At 44.8% G+C, this 21,669-nt stretch overlaps 1 protein-coding gene across 1 annotated transcript in view; it reads left to right on the top strand.

Moving 5' to 3' along the window:
- Positions 1 to 15: 15 nt before the first annotated feature.
- The window catches only part of edc4 (enhancer of mRNA decapping 4), a 41,410-nt gene continuing 19,756 nt past the window's right edge, over positions 16 to 21,669 (top strand). Inside the window, exons 1-21 of the mRNA XM_083654196.1 lie at positions 16 to 155; positions 2,407 to 2,569; positions 5,665 to 5,776; positions 5,943 to 6,042; positions 10,978 to 11,164; positions 11,504 to 11,651; positions 12,529 to 12,633; positions 13,186 to 13,298; positions 14,144 to 14,248; positions 14,463 to 14,558; positions 14,881 to 14,980; positions 15,206 to 15,386; positions 15,791 to 15,857; positions 16,328 to 16,419; positions 16,590 to 16,774; positions 17,905 to 17,984; positions 18,633 to 18,756; positions 19,703 to 20,013; positions 20,343 to 20,573; positions 21,005 to 21,106; positions 21,258 to 21,407. Of these exons, the coding sequence (XP_083510322.1) occupies positions 68 to 155; positions 2,407 to 2,569; positions 5,665 to 5,776; positions 5,943 to 6,042; positions 10,978 to 11,164; positions 11,504 to 11,651; positions 12,529 to 12,633; positions 13,186 to 13,298; positions 14,144 to 14,248; positions 14,463 to 14,558; positions 14,881 to 14,980; positions 15,206 to 15,386; positions 15,791 to 15,857; positions 16,328 to 16,419; positions 16,590 to 16,774; positions 17,905 to 17,984; positions 18,633 to 18,756; positions 19,703 to 20,013; positions 20,343 to 20,573; positions 21,005 to 21,106; positions 21,258 to 21,407 (2,840 nt within the window). The 5' untranslated portion in view covers positions 16 to 67. The remainder of the gene's footprint in view (positions 156 to 2,406; positions 2,570 to 5,664; positions 5,777 to 5,942; positions 6,043 to 10,977; positions 11,165 to 11,503; positions 11,652 to 12,528; positions 12,634 to 13,185; positions 13,299 to 14,143; positions 14,249 to 14,462; positions 14,559 to 14,880; positions 14,981 to 15,205; positions 15,387 to 15,790; positions 15,858 to 16,327; positions 16,420 to 16,589; positions 16,775 to 17,904; positions 17,985 to 18,632; positions 18,757 to 19,702; positions 20,014 to 20,342; positions 20,574 to 21,004; positions 21,107 to 21,257; positions 21,408 to 21,669) is intronic.

Below are 21,669 nucleotides of genomic sequence, written 5' to 3'. Positions count from 1 at the left end.
AGCATCGCACCAAACAAGAAATCAGTATTCCCCCTAAATTAACCCAGTCTCCCCCTTTCCCTAACCCATGGCGTCCAATTCTAATATAGACATTGAGGGTGCGACCCAGCACCTGCGGGACATGCTCAAGCTCGACCGCCCCTCGAACAGCGCCGGTAAGTGTCACCGGGAACGAAAAGCGGCTGCGCTAGTTTAGGCCGCAGCGCTAGTGATAAGCTAGGTAGCTAAACAGCTAGCTAACGTTAGCTTAGACGGCATTGTAGTGAATAGCGTTTTGCTGCGAAATGCTAACGTGACTAGTTGCGCTAGCTCGCCAATGTACGCTAGCCTCCTCTGCGATGAGCGCAAAATGATGTCAGAGAATGAAACTATCGAACGACGTTAAGTAATTCAACACACATCACAGTGAAATAATGAGTCTTGTGGATGAAATGTTCCAGTCACTCGTAAACATAGACAATTGCCTCGGAATCGTGCAAGGTTGACATTAGTGCTGGGTGTATTGTCATCACGGTGCTACGCTAGCTAGCTTGTGTATCGGTCTATTTGCTGGTATTGGAAGCTAGTAAAGTGTTTTGCTTGCTAACGTTACCCGTTCTAAAATGTTGACGCAAACTTTTGTTTATTCTAAATTATCTCCGTTACCTGTTGTCATTCGTAGCTCAAAATAAATGTATTTCCACACGCCCCTATCACCCAAAACATTTCGTTACAACTTAAAACACAATGAATCATCATTCAGGACATAGCTTGAGCCTCCATAACTGCGTAGAAGGTCGATGTGCTGCCAAATCAAGTGCAGCTAATTGGAATTGAACGCAGAATAGTAGTGAAGTGATCTGTGCACAGCTTGGGCGGCTTCTAATGTTTGGTGTTGACAAAGTAGGTTAGTTAACGTTACAGGGGAAACATAGTGCACTCAAAACATAATGAAGGATAGTGTGCGGCGAACCTTCTATGGACTATAATTGAATGCTTTACTTTTAATGCACATTAGTTAAAGCAGACGAGCAAATACAGGTAACATCATTTTCCCTTGATAACTTTGCGCTGTTATAGGCGAATTTGGATCCACCCATTTTATTATGTCGCTGGTAACATATTGGCTTGTTTTGTTTGTTTGTTCGTTTTTACACTGAAGGAAAATGCATGTCTTGTTGTCACTAGCTAATAATGTTAACTCGAGCTGTTGGGAACAGTACATGGGGCAGAGGAGCACCCCACTTCATGCACTAGTTTACCCGCTCTCTGCTGCAGTATTTGGCCCCAAGGATGTTGCACAGTGTCTCACTCAAGTGTGTTATGAAGCCTTTCAGGCAGGCTCAGATGCCCTAACTTACAGGAGCGATCTGGAGAACCTTGAGTGAAATTTGACATTTTTATGTTTATATGAAATCTAAAAGTTGTAAGTACTGTAATAAAAACACACAAAGTGCTTTATGCTCATTTAAAGACGTAATTTACAGTCTGCTTAATCTACTGTATGGCCTTCCATAAGGTCAAACCTCTCCCTGCCAACAGCTTGGTTTGAAAGTCGCAGTGACACACACCCATTGCCATGGTGAATTACACTGTGACAGATGGTGGTGTGTGTGTGAATGTATGTTATGTTTCTATTCTATATAATGGGTGGAAATTGCACTTTAAACATATATGCAAATTACAGATGAACTAAAGGTAATTGAGCTTTTACTTGCCATGTAAATTTGCAAAGTTGTGAGTAGGTTGGCTGATTGTAGCCCCATTCCCTCGCCCATCGCCTCTGGCTCTGGGACTCAGTCACATAACGTTACCTGGTGTGAGGTGCCGAGGGTATAAAACTGTTTCTTACCCGTTTCCGACGTCGTAACGCAAATTTGAAGATATTCTCATGCACTTACGGATGTCTGTAGTTTATACGGTGGTGTTAAAATGATATTCCGCTGTGAAACAACCGTTTAAATCCAGTATTTTGACAGCCAGGTGCCGAATTTACAACAGAGTGTGTTTGATATTACTATTACTGTACACCGCACAAAATATATCAAAATCGATCTCTCAACCCTGTTGAAATGCAGTTGCCTGGCGCCTCATCACTTGGCTGCAGACACTATAAACACTACACTGTTTTGCATTACTTTTAACATCTTTATATTCTTCAAAATAAACTCAAATTTGTTTTTCAGATTTGGGTTTATGAGAACACATGGTAAATATTTTAAACAACTAAAAAACTGCCAACTATTATTGAAGTAACATTAATTGTCTAATGGGGAAAGAAACCACCAGCACAAATATCACCTTCTCGTAGGCCTCTGTGATTCATTCCTTGTTTTCTGAGCTGGAACGCACAGAGGTTGTGATCGAGACATAGCAGCTTTGAATGCTTGAAACAATGTGACCCTCACTCCAAATGTCTTTCCTCAGATGTGCAGTCGAGTGACAGCCAAAGAAAGCCATCTTTCAACGGAGAGCTGAATGGCCTGTTGGGAGCAGTAGGCCTTCTAGGAGCCAGCGAGCGGTCGACCATGGCTGAATCCACTGGAGCCAGTGCAGCAGATATCAACAGTACCCCGGAGAGTCAGATCATGTGAGTGGGTGTCCAACATCAAATACAAGTCTGTCCCAATTTCCTCAGGCGGGAAACCATCCTCTGCTTACCAAAGTGAATGCCCATCCAGCCGAGAGACACACTTGGAGTTAGATGCTGTTTACGCTAGTCTTCGTTTCATTTCCATTGCGAACACACACTCAGCACCTGCAAGCTGGTTGCCACTAGAAGACGGCGACGAACACACTCACACAAACAGCGCTGTTGTTCACACTACGCTTTTGCAACTTTATGCACTAATTACTTCTTCTTTTTTAAGTGCCCCCAAAATTTTGTAAATGCCACAATTTTTAAGACAGTGGGTCATACTGTCTGCAGCAAACCAAGGCATTCGTTGCACCAGCCCTTTTTTGGGCATGGCTATTTATTTTCACTCACTCAGAGTTGTCACTTTGATTTTATTATTATTTATTATAGTCTTTATTGTAAAATTTAACACACCCAGGAGACAAAATAAGTACCTAAAAGAGTAAGAGTACAATGATGTATGACAGTGATTATCAAACTTTTTCCACGTCAAGGACCCCTAAACTGACACAAATTAGACCGCTATTTGAAAAAAAAATTGTGCCAGGGTCCCCCATCTGATAAGATTTTTGCTTTTGTGACGACCTTCCCATTCTCCTGGCCCTGTCTTGCAGGAGCATGGTGTTGGGGTCGTTAGGCTGATTGGGTGCATCTGGTCCTGGTGCACTCCCTGAGCCTAAAAGCCTTCACACCAGTCCGTCTCTCACTCTCCCTCCTCACAGATGCACCCTTTTGTTCCGTTCTTTGGTTTAATGTCGTTTATTTTCCCTTAGTATTAGTTAATCAATTATTGTTTTAACTTGTACTTTGGTATAGGACTGCCCTCATTTGTTTCTTTCTTGCCCTGGGTTGTAACACATGAGGGGCGTCATATACCGAAGTAAAAGTTAAAACTAAAGGAAAATAACTAGACAACACAAACTAAATTACATTAAACAATTAAAGAACTGATCAAAAGGTGCATCGCTGAGGAGGGAGAGTGTCTGAATGTTTTGAAGTTCTTCGGTCCCATCTTGTGTAAAACAAGATTTCTTTACTTCTTTGATGATAAAGGACTTGGACGTGCTACAGTATAAGCATCATGTTAGTCTCAAAACACATGGTCCACAGATAAAGCCACAGCAGCCATCTAAGGAAAAAGTGCCTCCAAACGAGCCGTTTTGACTTCTGTGATTTTGTGGCATCACAAAGTAACACTCATCTCATTTGCCCGCTTACAGCACCGCCCTGCCAACTGAATATGGAAGAGCAAACCTTGTTGTAGCTGTGTAGCATAGCTGCTGTGTAGCATGTAGCTGTGTAGCATAGCTGCTGTGTAGCATGTAGCTGTGTAGCATAGCTGCTGTGTAGCATGTAGCTGTGTAGCATAGCTGCAGTGTAGCATGGAAAAAACGACAGAAAACAATCAACTGCTCCAAAGATGGATCTGTCCCAACAGATCAGCCTAACGACCCCAACACCAGGCTCCTGCAAGACCGGGCCAGGAGAGTGGACGGGGCATCACACTTTTAAATGTTATATTACAGAAAGTGTATGAAACCCATGACCAAATTAGCCATACATTCTGTCATTGTGTTACTTATGGTTGGAATTCTAGTTAAAAGTAAATGATGACGCTTTTTTTGCTGGAGACCCCCTGGAAGCCCCTCAAGGACCCTTGGGGGTCCCCGCCGGGCCCCACTGCAGTCCTTTATTACCATTGCATTTTATAAATGTATTCATAAGCCTAGTCAACTAGATCACTTCTATGATTGCATGTTCTGTGTCACACTGCCTGGTCATTTTGTTACAGTTTCTGCAGTTCTAATTAGGGATGGGCATCGAATTTCGAATTTTCGAATAATCGTTGTTATTATCAAGGTCGACTTTTATTATTGAAATTCGAAATTCGAATTTTTTTTTTTTTTTTTTTTTTTTTTTTTTTTTAGTGAAATGTTGCATTGTGTCCCCTGATTCTAAGTATAGTCAAATCGCTTGGTTTGAGCAAGTAAAACAATTTTTATAAGCATTTTAAGCAAGGTTTATGGAAAAATGAATGGCGGATGAAATCCCATGAAGAGGGAGAGGGGGTGACTTTGGCACCCCTTTGGCACTCAGACCTGAGCCTACTAAATATTTAATGAACCACTCATGATTGTCAAAACTGTTTTTTATTTTCGAAAATGTCAATGTCATGTAACATGTTCTTTACTTCAGTGGTGCAATGCTTGTTTGAGCTAAAAATCCACAGCAGAAGCTTTTTATATTAATTAATAAAGCCATAGACTTAGAATCAGGGGAGACAATGCAACATTTCACTCACCAAAAAAAAAAAAAAAAAAAAACATTTTTAATTTTTTTTACATTTTTATTTTTATTTTCGAATTTCGAATTAAATTCGAATTTGGCCAGCGAATTTCGAATAGTGTTTTTGCTAGAAATGCCCATCCCTAGTTCTAATGTCTGACTACTATAGAACTCCATAGAGAGTATGAAAAGCTTTTTCTCACAACTGTTTTGCAGCTAGCAACATTCAACAATTCCCAGGTTTAAATATTTTTCCCCCCTCCAAATTTCAAGAGGCATCATTTTAACAATCTATTGCTGCTTTTCCATACAACAACCAAAACAAGCTTTCCATTATAGGTTGGTATTAGCTTGGCTGTGTCACAAGTGAAGTGTAAGCCACACAGAGAGCTCATCTCTCCTTTAAGCTTCTGTTGGCTCAGTACGAGTTGACCAATTAGTTGAAACAAAATAGTCTTCAGTATCGTTCACTGGAATTTGAATGGAGCCACTTGTGTTAATGTTCTCCCCTCATCGTTAAGTTAATTTTCAGTTTGAATCATTTGCATATAAGACAATGTTTTTATGTTGAAATTATTCATTTTTGCTTGACAATCCACTTGTAACAAAAATAACCTAAGATTTAATGCTTCAAACTCAGTTGGGAAAGACAAGTGAGTTGAAGTGAGAGGGATGCAGCGATGTGGTCCGTCCGACACATTTCTTGTATGCTAAGATACGTTTAGCGATGTTGTACTCAAACGCATGTGCTTCACCTCCAGCTGCCTTTCCGGTGACGATGGCTCCACCTGTATTCCCATCATCTCCAACAATGTGGAGATCGTGGCGAGTCGAGACTCCAGCATCGACAGCAAGGCTCGCGGCAGCAACAAGGTAAGGTATTAAAGAGCACGGTGCAGGTTAGAGACCACATTGCATTCATATCTGGAAGGGGGATGTAAAACAACAGGTGGACTTCAAAACACGAGCGTTAGACGCTTCCAGTGCGTTCGAGGCTTTAGGATTTTTGAATGTGGTTTTTCTGTTCCTGTTCCTACAGGTGAAGATCCAGCCTGTTGCCAAGTATGACTGGGAGCACAAGTATTACTATGGCAAACTGATCGCTGTATCCAACGCCTTCCTGGCCTATGCCATCAGAGGTAAGAGTCCTGGAGTGACTGTTCTGTCTGCCAAAGAACACAAAAAGCTAACAGCCTAGAAACTAATAGCACAAGCAAATCAGAATATTAGTATATTTAGAATACGTTGTATCCATGTTGAACACTGGATATTTCTTTGGGCAATCATGAAACCTTTTCTCAACTTAAAGCAGATTTATACCCACTTAACTGCTAAATTAATTACCCCCCCCCCCCCCCCACACACACACACACACACACACACAATGACACAATGTTCTTTTCGTTTCTTTGAAGCATGATGGTCATAGGACAGCTTCTCATTTCTTGACACAGTTCTTTGCATTTTTATTGAACTCTGCAAGGTCTTTGGAGGTGCGAGTGTTTGGTAGTAGAGGACACAATGAAAACTATGAACAAGCCCCCCCCCCCAACATGCATTCAATTTAGCCAAGCTGACTGTTTCTCTGCTACACTTCAGAGCCATGCCAGGCAGCTGAACTATGCCAGTCATAACAAGCATGACTCTGTTCTCAAGCTCTGCGAGTCATGTTGCTTTTTGGAACCCCTTGCCTGCCTTACAAAACAGCCTGCAGCCATTGCCTCTGCTCTCCGTTTTGACTATGCTGTTTTAAGCCTGACGAGCGCTACTTAGCTAATCCACTTATTGTCCTGGCCTCCATCCCCCACACATTTCATTAGAGATGTATTGATGATCCTGATCCTTGACTGGACATGAAGCTGGGAAAGTGTATCAGTGGAAGGCCTATTCCTCCTCTCTCTCTCTCTCTCTCTCTCTCTCTCTCTCTCTCTCTCTCTCTCTCTCTCTCTCTCTCTCTCTCTCTCTCTCTCTCTCTCTCTCTCTCTCTCTCTCTCTCTCTCTCTCTCGAGAGAGAGAGAGAGAGAGAGAGAGAGAGAGAGAGAGAGAGAGAGAGAGAGAGAGAGAGTGTGTCTCCAAACTCCTCCCTCCGTCTGTGCTGCGCAGTGCTCTGCTGCTGGGAGTTTGAGCAGCGACTCTCCCTGGCAGCGAGTGTGGATAGGTCTCACTGTCTCTTGGGTTTGAGAGCCCCGATGAACCCCCGTGCGACTCTAGGCTTTATGCTGCTCACCCAGTCCATTTCTGGAACCCCCCACCGCAGCAGCGCGAAGCGTCCCCGCCTACAGTATGAGAATGAGGCTCGTTCGTTTCTGACTGTAAAATCGCCAAGCCATTTCCGCGGGAGGCGGCTGCTTTTGGTCCACGGGTCCCGTGGCTGTGGCTTTGTCTCTGTCTCTGTCTGGAGAGAACTGTCGCCACTTAGTGGTCGGTAAAATAGATTATACACATTCTCTTCCTCCAATAGTGATATAGAAGACGTAAAAGTTGTTGATTGATGTCCCACCGTCAAAAAAAATAAATGTTTATGTAAGACGAGATATCTCGGCTCTGGCACTCAAGCGTTGGATTATGTAAGACGAGATATCTCGGCTATGGCACTCAACGTGTTAAATGACTCGATTCTACTAATCATAAAAACAGGAAACATACCGGCGATATCAGAACAACTTGAATATCACATAAACAGAAGCATCAGGTGTAAACCGTCATAATTAAATGTAATATCAAGGAGAAAGTCTCATTTGGCTATTAAGGGGAGGGCTCTACTACTCTGAAATTCTTTTTCCCTCTAGCTATTTTCTCTCTTTCTCCATGAGCTATTTTGCAATCTGTGCCGTCGTCTTCCTGTCACTTGTCCAATTTTTGTAATCAACTCACTCGAGGAATTGTTTCAGCCCTATTGGCAACTTAACAATGTTAAGCTGCTCTAGCAAACCACTAACATGTCCTTGAGAAGATTAACAGGTTCATGTTGGGTATTCAACTATGGCAGAGGCAGCCACTTCACATACGGTAGTCTGGTTGTTGCTAAGAATACAGGAAGACGTCGTCTTGTTTGTTGTGAGTTGACAGGGGGCAGCTGCAGCCCATCCCCTCGTGTCCAGTTGCCTTTGGATTCTTGAGAGCCAAATACTAGAGACTTCTTCTGTTACTATGGTACAGCTAGGGCTCTGTGCCTGCTTTCTGTTACTATGGTACAGCTAGGGCTCTGTGCCTGCTTTCTGTTACTATGGTTCTGCTTTCTGTTACTATGGTACAGCTAGGGCTCTGTGCCTGCTTTCTGTTACTATGGTACAGCTAGGGCTCTGTGTCTGCTTTCTGTTACTATGGTACAGCTAGGGCTCTGTGCCTGCTTTCTGTTACTATGGTACAGCTAGGGCTCTGTGCCTGCTTTCTGTTACTATGGTACAGCTAGGGCTCTGTGCCTGCTTTCTGTTACTATGGTACAGATAGGGCTCTGTGCCTGCTTTCTGTTACTATGGTACAGCTAGGCCTCTGTGCCTGCTTTCTGTTACTATGGTACAGCTAGGGCTCTGTGCCTGCTTTCTGTTACTATGGTACAGCTAGGGCTCTGTGCCTGCTTTCTGTTACTATGGTACAGCTAGGGCTCTGTGCCTGCTTTCTGTTACTATGGTACAGCTAGGGCTCTGTGCCTGCTTTCTGTTACTATGGTACAGCTAGGGCTCTGTGCCTGCTTTCTGTTACTATGGTACAGCTAGGGCTCTGCCTGCTTTCTGTTACTATGGTACAGCTAGGGCTCTGTGCCTGCTTTCTGTTACTATGGTACAGCTAGGGCTCTGTGTCTGCTTTCTGTTACTATGGTACAGCTAGGGCTCTGTGCCTGCTTTCTGTTACTATGGTACAGCTAGGGCTCTGTGCCTGCTTTCTGTTACTATGGTACAGCTAGGGCTCTGTGTCTGCTTTCTGTTACTATGGTACAGCTAGGGCTCTGTGCCTGCTTTCTGTTACTATGGTACAGCTAGGGCTCTGTGTCTGCTTTCTGTTACTATGGTACAGCTAGGGCTCTGTGCCTGCTTTCTGTTACTATGGTACAGCTAGGGCTCTGTGTCTGCTTTCTGTTACTATGGTACAGCTAGGGCTCTGTGCCTGCTTTCTGTTACAGTACTATGGTACAGCTAGGGCTCTGTGCCTGCTTTCTGTTACTATGGTACAGCTAGGGCTCTGTGCCTGCTTTCTGTTACTATGGTACAGCTAGGGCTCTGTGTCTGCTTTCTGTTACTATGGTACAGCTAGGGCTCTGTGCCTGCTTTCTGTTACTATGGTACAGCTAGGGCTCTGTGCCTGCTTTCTGTTACAGTACTATGGTACAGCTAGGGCTCTGTGCCTGCCTTTAAATACTAGGGACTTGATGAACTGATACATAATTCAATGGACAAAATGACTCCAAAAAGACAATTAATTATAAACATGAGATGAAATCCAAGTTTAACACAACAAACACATTTTTCTGTGGGAAACACTGACACGCATGGACAACAATTAAACTTCCAAGTTGAAGTTCAATTAAAATTCAAGTTGATTAAAAATGTATTTAGTGCTTAACACATTCACTGCCAGACGTTTTTTTTTTACTGTAGTTAGCTTCTGCCAGAGGGTTTTTTTGAGGATTCTGGCTCATCTTTCAAGACCCGAGGATTCTTTTCTGCTAAGATTTTGTGAACACACAATATCTCAAAAGAACTAATAGAATGTGTGCTTTCTCTGTCTAAAAGAGTTAGTTTGTAGAGTTAGTAGTTATGTAAGCATTAGCAGTTGAATACAGCATGGTTTCAGCGTCAGAAAAATTATTCAGAGATAAACGGCTTTTTGTGAAATTCGATAGAACAGTCACTTTAACCATTCATTTTTGGCATCAGTAAGACGTCAGACATCTAAACAATAATTTTGAACAGTAATTTCCTCCATAACAGCAGGAAACCCCCCTCTGCTTCCAACTCCTCCCTCCGTGGGCGTTCTTCTTGGCTGCAGCGGCCGTCACAAGCTTGTCACCAGTCTCACTGCTTTGCTGCTGCTGCTGCCTGTCTGCGCGGCCGCTGTTTGAGGAAGTCTGGATGGACTCGCTCGCTTCTTGGAGTTTTGGTTGAGAGAAGCTTTTGCGATTCTGGTCATATTTATGCTGCGTGTTTCAAAGTGTGTTCCACCTGTAATCTATTATGCAAATTTGCAATCCCGCATCGCCAGCAATCAGCGCGAAAACGAAAGCGTTTTCCCCCATCCATTTTCATGAGAATGGCTGCTTTTTGCTTGCCTTCCTCTAGTCAGGAGAGCACTGTCGCCACTTAGTGGGTCAGTGGAATGGGTTGTAAACGTTCGGTGGCTCCAATAATTATATAAGAGATGTAAAAGGGTTAGATGCACATCCCACGGTCAATTTTTTTTTTTTTTTTTTTTTGACGTATTAATACGTCATTGGCAGTCAACCGTTGGATTATTTTTGACGTATTAATACGTCATTGGCAGTGAACGTGTTAAACACAGCTGGCATTTTCCAGGTGGTTTTCTCTCATTTAGTCTTGCTTGCAGACTCCCTCCCTGCAGCGGGAGAGAGAGTCTGGCTGGTAATAGCTCCGCTGTGGACTAGCGGGGGGAAAAGGCTCTGTTTAATACCGTTATAGCCATCCACCGGAAGTACCATGCAGGCTGGCTTCATTGCACAGGCCGCATCAATCGTTTTCAGCATGTAGCAACGAGCTAGCGGCTAGCGCTGCTGCTGTTATTGTTTCAAAGCGGCAGCAGGCATTTGAGATGGGCAGATTCGACACGCACAGCAGCAGAGACATTTAAGATCCACAGATTCAACATGGAGGGAGCGGAAAGGAAATCCATATATGGTTACAGTCAGAGCGGGTCAGTGCCAATTGCAGAGCTTGCAGGGAGCAGAATAGGATTTCCGCACCAATGGGAGAGCTAAGTCCACCAGGCTGCTTCAAGCCAGTCAGACTATGTTGTCAGACTATTTGTCCCGCTGGATCTATCTGTTTTCTGCACTTTAGTAGCAAAGGTTCCTTGCTTTTTTGTTTATAAAGTGTTGGTAAAATGGACATTTCCCCCCTCAGGAGCCAACAACCACGCTATGATCCGTGTGCTGAGTGTGGGATTTGCAGAGCGCTCCCTGCTGAAGGGCTTCACCGGGGCCGTCACAGACCTGGCCTTCGCCCACCTGGACTCCTCCCTGCTGGGCTGCGTGGATGAAGCCGGCAACCTGGTGGTCTGGCAGCTCACCTGCACCAGTAGCAAGATACTGTATCCTGACAATGTTGCTGGGAGGCAGCTGAGAGCATGTTTGAGCGTGTTTCTTACTGCTAGTATCTGCACTGGTTTTTTTACTTTCATATTACCATCATTTTTTTCTACTTATATACGTATATATATATACTGTATATATATATATTATTTTTTTTATATTAAATTATTTTAAGGTTTTGAGACTCTTTCAGCCGCCCCCCATACATTTTCAAATTACAGCCCAAATTGCACATTGCCATCTCAACCTGATTGTTCTCACCAAAAGGACTCCTTCAGGGACTGGTCTTGTAGGCATCACCTTTTCCTCCCATTTCCCTTAACCACTGTCCCCCACAGTGACGAGGTAGTGATCCACATCCGACGGCCAGAGGACACTCCGCTCAACTCCCATCGCCGCCTCATATGGTGCCCGTTCATCCTGGACGACAACGAAGACAACCAGGACGACACCAGCCAGACCCTCGCCCTTCTACACGAAGACAGGGTAAATGTTTTGACCCAGCCCGATGGAAAGGCCCCTGAAAACAGCAAGTAGACCCTGAGACAGGAGCAGCACTCCCCACTGAAACCCAGTTAATAGTAAAAAAAAAAAAAAAAAACGTCACCAACCACAGTGGCTGACAAAATTCACACGGCAATTTTTTTGGAATAGGATATCTGTATTAATGGCGTTGGGTCACCTGCCAAAGTGCCTGATAGAGAACAAGAAACTTCTGGCCAAAATGTACCGGCATTTGGCTGGTGGAGGCATGTTTTTTCCTAATCTGGTAGGGTATGAGAAACCCCTCAATCATAATCTTCTGTCTACCTTACTGAAGGACCTCTTGTCTCAACCATCTTAGTGCATCTCCTTGTCCCCATGTTCTTTATTCTAATCCAAATCCCCGGCACCACTCAATTCCCCTTTGATTTGACATACCGGTACATGATGGACACTACATTGACTTTGAAAATTCCACCATTTAACACCAATATGCTGGGGTAAGAGAATTGCAAAACAAAAATATTTAGTTCATGCGTTAACTTAGCCACTATAGTTGAACAATCAAGCTACTGCTTGGCATGTGAATGTACTGCACACACCAACCTAAAGCTGGCTGGCTGCCATCCCTCTTGTGCTGTTGCTGCTGCCTTCCTTACCACTGTCCCTGACTCTCCTGCCCCTGTCCTCTCCCTCCTTCCTTACCTCTGTCCCTGACTCTCCTGCCCCTGTCCTCCTCTCCCTCCTTCCTTACCTCTGTCCCTGACTCTCCTGCCCCTGTCCTCCTCTCCCTCCTTCTTTACCTCTGTCCCTGACTCTCCTGCCCCTGTCCTCCTCTCCCTCCTTCCTTACCTCTGCCCCTGTCCTCCTCTCCCTGCAGGCAGAGGTCTGGGACCTGGAGGTGTTGCGAGCCAACAACAGCAGCTGGCCGGTGGATGCGTCTGAGCTGAAGGAGGGCCTCATCACAGTGAAGGGACACACGCAGGTAAGGAGTCAGGACAAAGACACCAGAGGCTCTGTGCTTCCTGATGATGCTCTCCTGGACCCGTAGAGCCCTGTCGCCGTGGGCCCTATCATTACACACCGCCTATAAATAGATGCTACTTGGGTTTAATAAATGAAGGCTAATTGCGTAGAAAATGGATTTGGGCACTTTATATATAATTTCCTGACCGTTTTGATGCTGGTCTTGCAAGAAGATGCGGCTTCAACCCGTTAGGTCTGTCCATTCAATTCAACATGCTTCAATATGGAATGGAATTGTTCTGTTCCATGTCTGTCTCTCTATTCTATTCCTACTAGTGTCTGTTGGGGTAAACATGTTGACTTTTTGAATCTCTTGCATGATCCACACACGACAGGATGCTCATTTCCATTTCCTTCAAAGTCAATGTCTTCAACAACACCATCTGCATTTTGATTTCAGTTGTTCCCTGTGTGGAAACTCCTGTGTGGAAACTCCTGGGTTGATTTAGTAAATTCCTAGCTGCACAATCTAAATGGCTCTGTAACAGTTGCTCCGTGTCCGTCCCTCCAGCGTGTCAGTGAAGGCGCTCTGTCTCCGGATGGAACCGTGTTGGCCACAGCCAGCCACGACGGATATGTCAAGTTCTGGCAGATATACATAGAGGGAACACAGGACCAGCCCAGGTAAAGTTCTGGCCGATATAAACTCCTCAAAAAGAGTTCGGAAACATTATTTCGGTTGAATATTTCTCCTTTAATAATACCAATTGGTATTGTGTTTTATATCGTTGGAAAGCCTGATTAGTCACCTTTACAACGAAGTACAACTTGTAAGGATCGTGCATTCGTGGAATGAGCGACACAGCTAAACGTGTGGGTAGCGCCCCAATTTCTTTTGCCAAAATCCCCTGCAATATTCTTCAGTTGGTATTCACTCTTGTTCTGAGTTGCTTGGTGGATTGGATGATTGCACTCTCCCTCAGTCATAAGGACAAAACAACACATATTGGCCATTTTTACACTTTATTCATTTGACGCTGTCAGGGACCTCAGTAGTGTGTGGAAGATCCATACACAGCCACAACAGCTTGGCACCTTGGCACCACAAAGTAGGTACCAGTCACACACCTGTGGCTGTGACTGACACACACCTGCCAGCACTTAAAGCTCAAAACAAGAGTGAATACCAACAGAAGAATATTGCAGGGGATTTTGGCAAAAAAAATTGGGGCGCTACCCACACGTTTAGCTGTATTGCTCATTCCACGAATGCACGATCCTTGCAAGTTGTACCTGGTTGTAAAGGTGACTAATCAGGCTTTCCAACGATATAAAATACAATACCAACTGGTATTATTAAAGGGGAGAAATAATCGACCGAAATAACGTTTCCGAACTTTTTTTGTGTTTTTGTTTTTTGTACTTTAACGCTTCTCCTAGACGAGAAGTGTCAGAAATCACTGAAAGAAAGAATCCAGGAGTAGAATCTTAACACACTGCTGGTTTTTCACTTCCCATCTCTGTATCAGTATCTCCACTACTTCCTACAGGTGTCTTCATGAACTGCGGCCTCACGGACCACGCCCCCTCTCCTGCCTTCTGTTCTGTGACAACCATAAGAAGCAGGACCCCGAGTGAGTACACACACACACACACACACATACACACACATACATACACACACACACACACACATACATACACATACATACACATACATACAGAATCACACACACATACACACACGCACACACACTATGAAACGTGCGACTTATGTGTATTTCTTTCCCCACATTCTCTTGCACCCCTCCTTCATCTCCTCTGGAACCATCCTACTTCTCTCGCCAGTGTTCCTTTCTGGCGGTTCCTTATAACCGGAGCAGATCAGAACCAGGAGTTGAAGTTGTGGTGTACCGTTTCCTGGACCTGCTTGCAGACCATCAGGTTAGCTTGTTTCTGGGTTACGTTACTAAAATGTCTCACTGGAAGGTTCCCCTCCAGTTGGTTCTTCAGGCGTAATTCAGGGAGCTCAATTGAAAGCCATTGAATCACAAAGCTTTACTTGTCATAAGTCGTCATTATCCTAATAAGGAATATATTTACAGGCCAGTGTCAGGCAATAATATTGAAACACAAATGTATATCTGAATGTGTTTTCTAGAAGATAATTTTTGCGTGTGATCCAAAGCACAAGCCATTGATTTAGCTCATTGTTTAATATGTACACAAAACTTAGATGCTAATCGTAGAGTGTTTCCTCCTTCAGGTTTTCTCCAGACCCGTTCAACTCGTCCATTCTGCCAAGTCTGAAGGCCACTCTGGACCTGTCTGCCGAGTACCTCATCCTCACCGATGTGCAGAGGAAGGTCAGTACGTTATCATCAGCCGTGGGGCTGGTAGGAATGTTCACAAATAATTCATTTCTATTATGCTAACACAGAGGGTTGCCAAACTTTTCAGACCAGGTACCACTATATACCACAGCAAATCCCCCCATATTATACGTATCGATGATCTCTCCCAGAGAGAGAGAGAGAAAGACTCCTACTTCCGTTCTCTTTGAAAACAAACCACCTGTGTTGTCCTTCCAGGTCCTTTACGTGATGGAGCTGAAGCAGGACCAGGAGAAAGGCAAGGCCATTTTCACAGCCGTGTCGGAGTTCCTGCTCACCCACCCTGTGCTCAGCTTCGGCATCCAGGAGGTCGCCCACAGCCGCCTGCGGCACACCGAGGTGCTGCCTGCAGAGGAGGAGAGTGAGAGCATGACCACAGGTACACGCACACACACACACACACACACACACACACACGTAGGGCTCATGTCACTCCACCAGTCCTTCAGTCAGAATAAATATTTTCATCGGTATATGGCAGCTATTTGTTGTTTAGTCATTTATATATTGTAAACGCCACCAAATAAAATATGACATGTCGTCTTTTAAAACGGCAAGCACAATGATCTGCTTCCAGTTTTCATTTGGTCATTTTTGGAAGTCTCATACAATTTTTTTAATCCTCTCTGATACGTTGGTACGCTCCCCATTAAAAGTAGTGTAGTGGAAATGGGAGATGAAGTAGGTTGCACTGTTGATCCATACCGCTCTTCAGTTTCTCAACATTGATTACATTTGAACAAAGGTTAGCACAGCATAACTTGTGTGTATTTTGATTTCCAGAAGGCAGCCAAGGACCCATGGAGTCCAAGTCTGGCATCCGGATCAAACTCTACTGTGTCCACACCAAGTGAGTTCAAACTCTACTGTGTCCACACCAAGTAGGGGCGGTACATGTATTCGTCCCGTGATTTCACGGTACGGGCATCACTGTTCGGTACGTGAAGCGACACGACGAATACGTCAAATCCAGAAGGTGGTAGTAAAGCACCTAAACGCTGTTTGAACGCCATTGAATTGAATTAAACGCCACAGAAGAAGACACACCAAAACAACACAAGGGCCATAGAAATCCGCGTTCACTGAATGGAACGTTTTGTGGAGAGGAAACATTGCCTGCATTATTAACTTGTGACTTCAAGGAATAGTTCACTCACTGTGGTATGTGGACATATAACATTCACTGATGAGGTAGAGTGAGTTAAACGAATATTGTGACCCCGCCAACATCTCACCATGAGTTTCCTGATGATCCTTCTATAATGTTGGTCTACCATTCTGTGTGTGTGTGTGTGTGTGTGTGCGTGCGTGCGTGTCTAGGTCTCTGCAGGATGTCCAGATCTGGTTCCAACCCAACCTGGGTTGCAACTCTGCTGTCTTCCTGCCCCATTCCGACTGTCAGGATGGCTTTGGTAAGTCACCATCTTCATACCCAAGAGGTCACAAATATAGCAGAAGCAAAGGTCAGACCTTGTTTGTTGTCGTTCTTGGTTTAAGCCTGTTTGAGAATGGTCACTTCTTCTGCATCTTTAAATACCGCCGCACAACTGAAGTGCTGCATGTTTGTGCCGTCTGTCTCCAGCAGGTTTCTCAGACCATCTGATGGACCAAACCTCTGACAAGGAGTCCGGGAGCGGCTCCCAGAACGACCTGAGGAAGATCCCGCTACTTCCCGCTCCCGCCGACTTCCTGTCCTCCCCGGGCGCCGGCGGCGGAGCCATGACCAAGCTGATGACCCCCGATGCCTTCATGACCCCGAGCGCTTCGGTACTACCAACTCTCAACCGCCGCATTTACCTCCCTGGCCTCTGTCTCGTTTTTTTTAAATATATATTTTATTTTCAAATTTTTTATAGAACAATATACAAAACAAACCGGCTCAGACATAGGAAATGAAAAGAAAAGAAAAAAATGAAACAAACATATGTGCTACCAGCCACACAAAGTGTCCATGTGTTTACAGAGACGTGTAGGATGGGATCCCACGTAAGGGGTCCATGAGATACCAGCTGCCATCCGTCGCCTTTAGCCTCAGTCACTTATCATTCTTAACCTCATCAAAGCCGGCCAAAAACGGCTCCCAGGTAGTCGAGAACCTCTTACGTGAGTTGGTTCTCAGGGACCTGAGTCTCTCCATCTGTACAACAGAGATCATGTCCATCAACCACACCTGAAAAGAAGGTGAAAAGGAGGACTTCCATTCCTTCAAAATTAGTTTTTTGGCGACAGTTGTCCCCAAGTGTCAGAGATTGTTGCACAGCTATAGGGAATGGCCTCTGTCTCATGAACACATGGAAAGCAGTCACTGGCCACACCCGGCATGTGCTTTGCTAAAACTTCACAAACACTTCAGCAGATGAGTGCTGTGCTTCAAACATGTTTTCATTAGTCGCCTAGCGACATCATGGCCCATGAATAGATGAATGAGAGGTCTGGCCTTTTGACATGGGGGAGGCAGGGAGAGGCAGGGAGAGGGCTGAAGGGAATGAATGGAGATGTTCAGAGAGCATCAAGAGATTGTGACATTAAATTCTCTTGATGTCGTTTTCTATCATAAATGCGATTAGTTAGAATTAGAATTAGTTTTGTTAGAATTAGAAAATTAGTTGTGACGTGGCCCAATTAAGCACGCAGTACAAGCAGTAGCCCCAGTGATCTGCATTGTGGTTTCATTTTGTCCGAAGTCCAGTCTCTTGAGCTGGTAAGTTAAAGTAAGAGACAGAAGAGTGTAGAAAGAGGTGAGGGAAATAACATAATAAATAGGAAGCAATGTGATTTTTAAATTGTATTAATTATTAATATTATTATTATTATTACTTGTAAACACCTGGTTGAGATGTTCCATGCCATTCCTTACATTGTTTACCTGAAGCTGACTATTCTCCATCCCCGTCCAGGTACCAGCATCCCCTGGTAGCAGTGGCAGCAGTCTGACTATTGTAACAGCCATCAGCAGCAACTCTGACTCTACTAACAGGTGGGCTTTTCCACACAGTTGTTAACACGGCGTCACACTGATAATATGGCTGTTAGAGCCTCATTTATGGCAACCTTCCTCAAAGACCTTTGCTTTGACCAGTTAACAACAGGAATTTAAATATGTAACAATGTGAAATAACGCCAAGTGTGTCCTTGTTAATTATATACAATTGAAAACATTTCAGACGGAAATCAGAATGTACAGTGATAAATGTAAGCAGACAATGTAACATGTGTAAACCTTGTACCATTACAACCATTCAGATCACTAGTCTTCTATTATAATTTTCGGACAGCAGTTAATAACTCTGCAATTGCATGAACACCACACAATTTAGTGGGTATGAGATGTCTCTCTGTGTTGTGTTGTATGTCTGTCTTACTGTGTGCAGAGCTGCTCACACCTCTGTGTATGTAATGTGCCTCAGTACTGTGTGTCTGTCTTACTGTGTGCAGAGCTGCTCACACCTCTGTGTATGTACTGTGCCTCAGTACTGTGTCTGTCTCACTGTGTGCAGAGCTGCTCACACCTCTGCGTATGTAATGTGCCTCAGTACTGTGTGTCTGTCTCACTGTGTGCAGAGCTGCTCACACCTCTGTGTATGTAATGTGCCTCAGTACTGTGTGTCTGTGTCACTGTGTGCAGAGCTGTTGAGGATGTGTGTCAGAGCCCTAGCAGAGTGGAGAACAACAGCAACACCAGTCTGCTTTCTACCTCCACCAGCAGCCCCAGGGCCACCTCAATCCTCTCTGGACTGGAGCACCTGCAGGTCAGACCAAGCACACACACACTATCCTACTGCTACCCGTGTCTTATCCATAGACTGTATCATAAATCAAGCCCGCCAATTCTTCAGAATGACAATGGGAACCCAGGGAGCAGGGACAACAGGATAGATAGATGGATGGATGTAAGGATGGATGGATGGATGGATGGATGGATAGATAGATAGATGGATGGATAGATAGATAGATAGATGGATGGATGGATGGATGGATAGATAGATGGATGGATGGATGGATGGATGGATAGATAGATGGATAGATGGATGGATGGATGGATGGATGGATGGATGGATGGATGGATGGATAGATAGATAGATATATGGATAGATGGATGGATGGATGGATGGATGGATAGATATATGGATAGATGGATGGATGGATGGATGGATGGATGGATAGATAGATAGATAGCAGAGGAGATGCGACAATGAGAGAGGACAGGACAGATGCCCCAATACTTCTACCAGGCCATCCTTACCTCTCCTGACCGCGTTATTTCAAAACCCACTGAGGTTACGCCAAAACCACGCCCTGTGCCCGCCTACGCAGCAGTCAAGCGCCGGGCTAGACCAGGAGCAAGTCTTTTGTCTTCTTTTGACAGCTCGAATCTCCCACACCACAACCACTGCACGGCACGCAGCCCAGCGATTTCATTAACCAACCGAATTGCTCTTGAGAGCGGACATTAAAATTAATTATGGTCACATACCTTCCTTAGTGTATTAACGCTAATGAAAACGTAATACAAGCTTGTACAAGCGCATCTGGAGCTTGTCAATAAATCCTCGTCCCATTGGCTCACGTGAGCATGGGCGCCTGGCCAATCCCGGCGCTTGACTGCTGCGTAGGCGGGCACAGGGCGTGGTTTTGGCGTAACCTAAGTGGGTTTTCGAAATAACGCCTCCTGACCTCTTCTCTCTCCACCTCCAGGCTCTGTCGTCCCCCGGCGGCGCTCTCTCTCTCGACAGTCCTCAGGCTCTGGACGCTCCCCTGCTGCCGCCGCAGGCCTCCCCGACCAGAGCGCGCTCCCCGGACGTCATCTCCTCGGCCTCCACGGCCATGTCCCAGGACATGCCGGAGATCGCCTCCCAGACCCTGCAGCTCCAGCGTGGGCTGGTCTCCAACCCGGAGCCCCTGCCTCTGTCGGCTCTGTCGGCCCTGCAGACGGACAGCATGGCGTCCGCCGCCTCCGCTCTGCACCTGCTCGCCTCGCCGCGTGCAGCCAACAACAACAACAACAGGTAAGAACTAGTCTGATTGTGATCAATTTGGAGGGACGATGCGTTTTGGCACTTTGTTCTGGCACTTGAAAAATTACACTCATACGCATCATTTGTGGGAGATTAAATGTTTACTGTTGCCTTGCTTGTTTGACATTAAAACTCCTATTGATAGATAAGATGGTGATAACGGCGATATTTACTCAAAATAGAATATGATGTGTAATATGTAATACCGGTAATATAATATGATCAAACGATTCTAATGCACTTGATGCTAATATACTGCTAATGTAATTTGCTACAAAGTGTAATTTGTTAAGTAGACCAAATGATGTATTATCTCGCAGCCTGTTGCCACTGGAGCTCGGAGGCGTTGACGGGTCTGTGGGCGGGGCGGTAGAGGCAGAGCAGAGACTCAGCCACACCCCCTCTCTACTGGAGACCGCCCTATCACAGGAGAATACTGCGGCAGGGGGCGTGGCCTTAGATGGTAGTGTTGGCCTCACACCTTGGCCGGCGGCGCCTGATATCACCAGGGAGACTAGGAACAGCCTGAGGGACAACGGACTTGTGGACTGGTAATAATACACACAAATGCACTGTCTTTATACATTCATTGTCTTTATACATTCATTGACAGCGACACGTCCACATGATGAGTTACTTACAATGAGCACTTACAAAATATGGACTTGAATGCATGCGTGAGCTTTTTACTGAGAAAATTGTGATCAATTGAATTGTTGTTAAATAATGAGGAATGAACCTACAGTAGGCAGATTGTTTTGTTTTCCCTCTTCAAAACGTATACGTTTTGGATTTAAACTCTTCACAGTTTGTATATGTACAAAAACACTGCATACAGTATGTAGAGCATATATATATGCAATATATACAGTATATATAATATATAGAGCAATAGCACTGCTGTTGTCTTTACTGTGTTACCTCTGTTGTGTTGTAGTTCTACTGCTGTTGTCTTTACTGTGTTACCTCTGTTGTGTTGTAGTTCAAGAGAGGGGATGAAGGACAGACACATGAGTTCGCCCTACCATAGGCACTTGTATCACCTGCCGCAGAATGACAGTCAGGACCCTAGCACCGAGCCGAGGTAACACGATACACCTTAGAAACGTTCAGCAGCACCCCGTAGGATTCTTGTACACACAGTTTGCTCCATTGGTCACTTGACCTAATATGTGACGAGGGGATTTGGTACCGAACGCACCCGTCTCTCATCTGTATGTGTGTGTTTGACCCAGTGACCACGACGACGAGGTGGCCAGCCTGGCCTCGTCCTCGGGCAACTGTGGCTCTCGCTCCTCTCACAGACTCCCTGCCAAGGACTGGAAGACGTCGCCGCGAGGCTCGCCCAAACACAAGAGGAACACAACACACAAGATGGACGACAGGTGCGTTCATCTCCCCAGAGTGAAGGAGACACAGATACAGTGGAGACTGAGATACAGTAGAGAGATGGAACTAAAGTTTGTGAAACAAAATTTCTGCTGCAGGCTAATATGCAAGATATTAAAGGATAACTTTAATTCTGGTCAAAATGAAAATATTTGAATCCTACATACTTTATTATTTTACATGCATAGAGGCTGCCCTCTACTGGCTGACACACGCTTTTCAAGTTGAGTTTCTTTGAATCTGTCTAACGGCTCACCC

The sequence above is a fragment of the Poromitra crassiceps genome (assembly GCF_964638095.1).
Source record: "Poromitra crassiceps genome assembly, chromosome: 18".
Lineage (NCBI taxonomy): Eukaryota > Metazoa > Chordata > Actinopteri > Beryciformes > Melamphaidae > Poromitra > Poromitra crassiceps.
The sequence above is the reverse complement of the archived record's forward strand: the minus strand, read 5'-3'. Positions and strand labels throughout refer to the sequence as shown.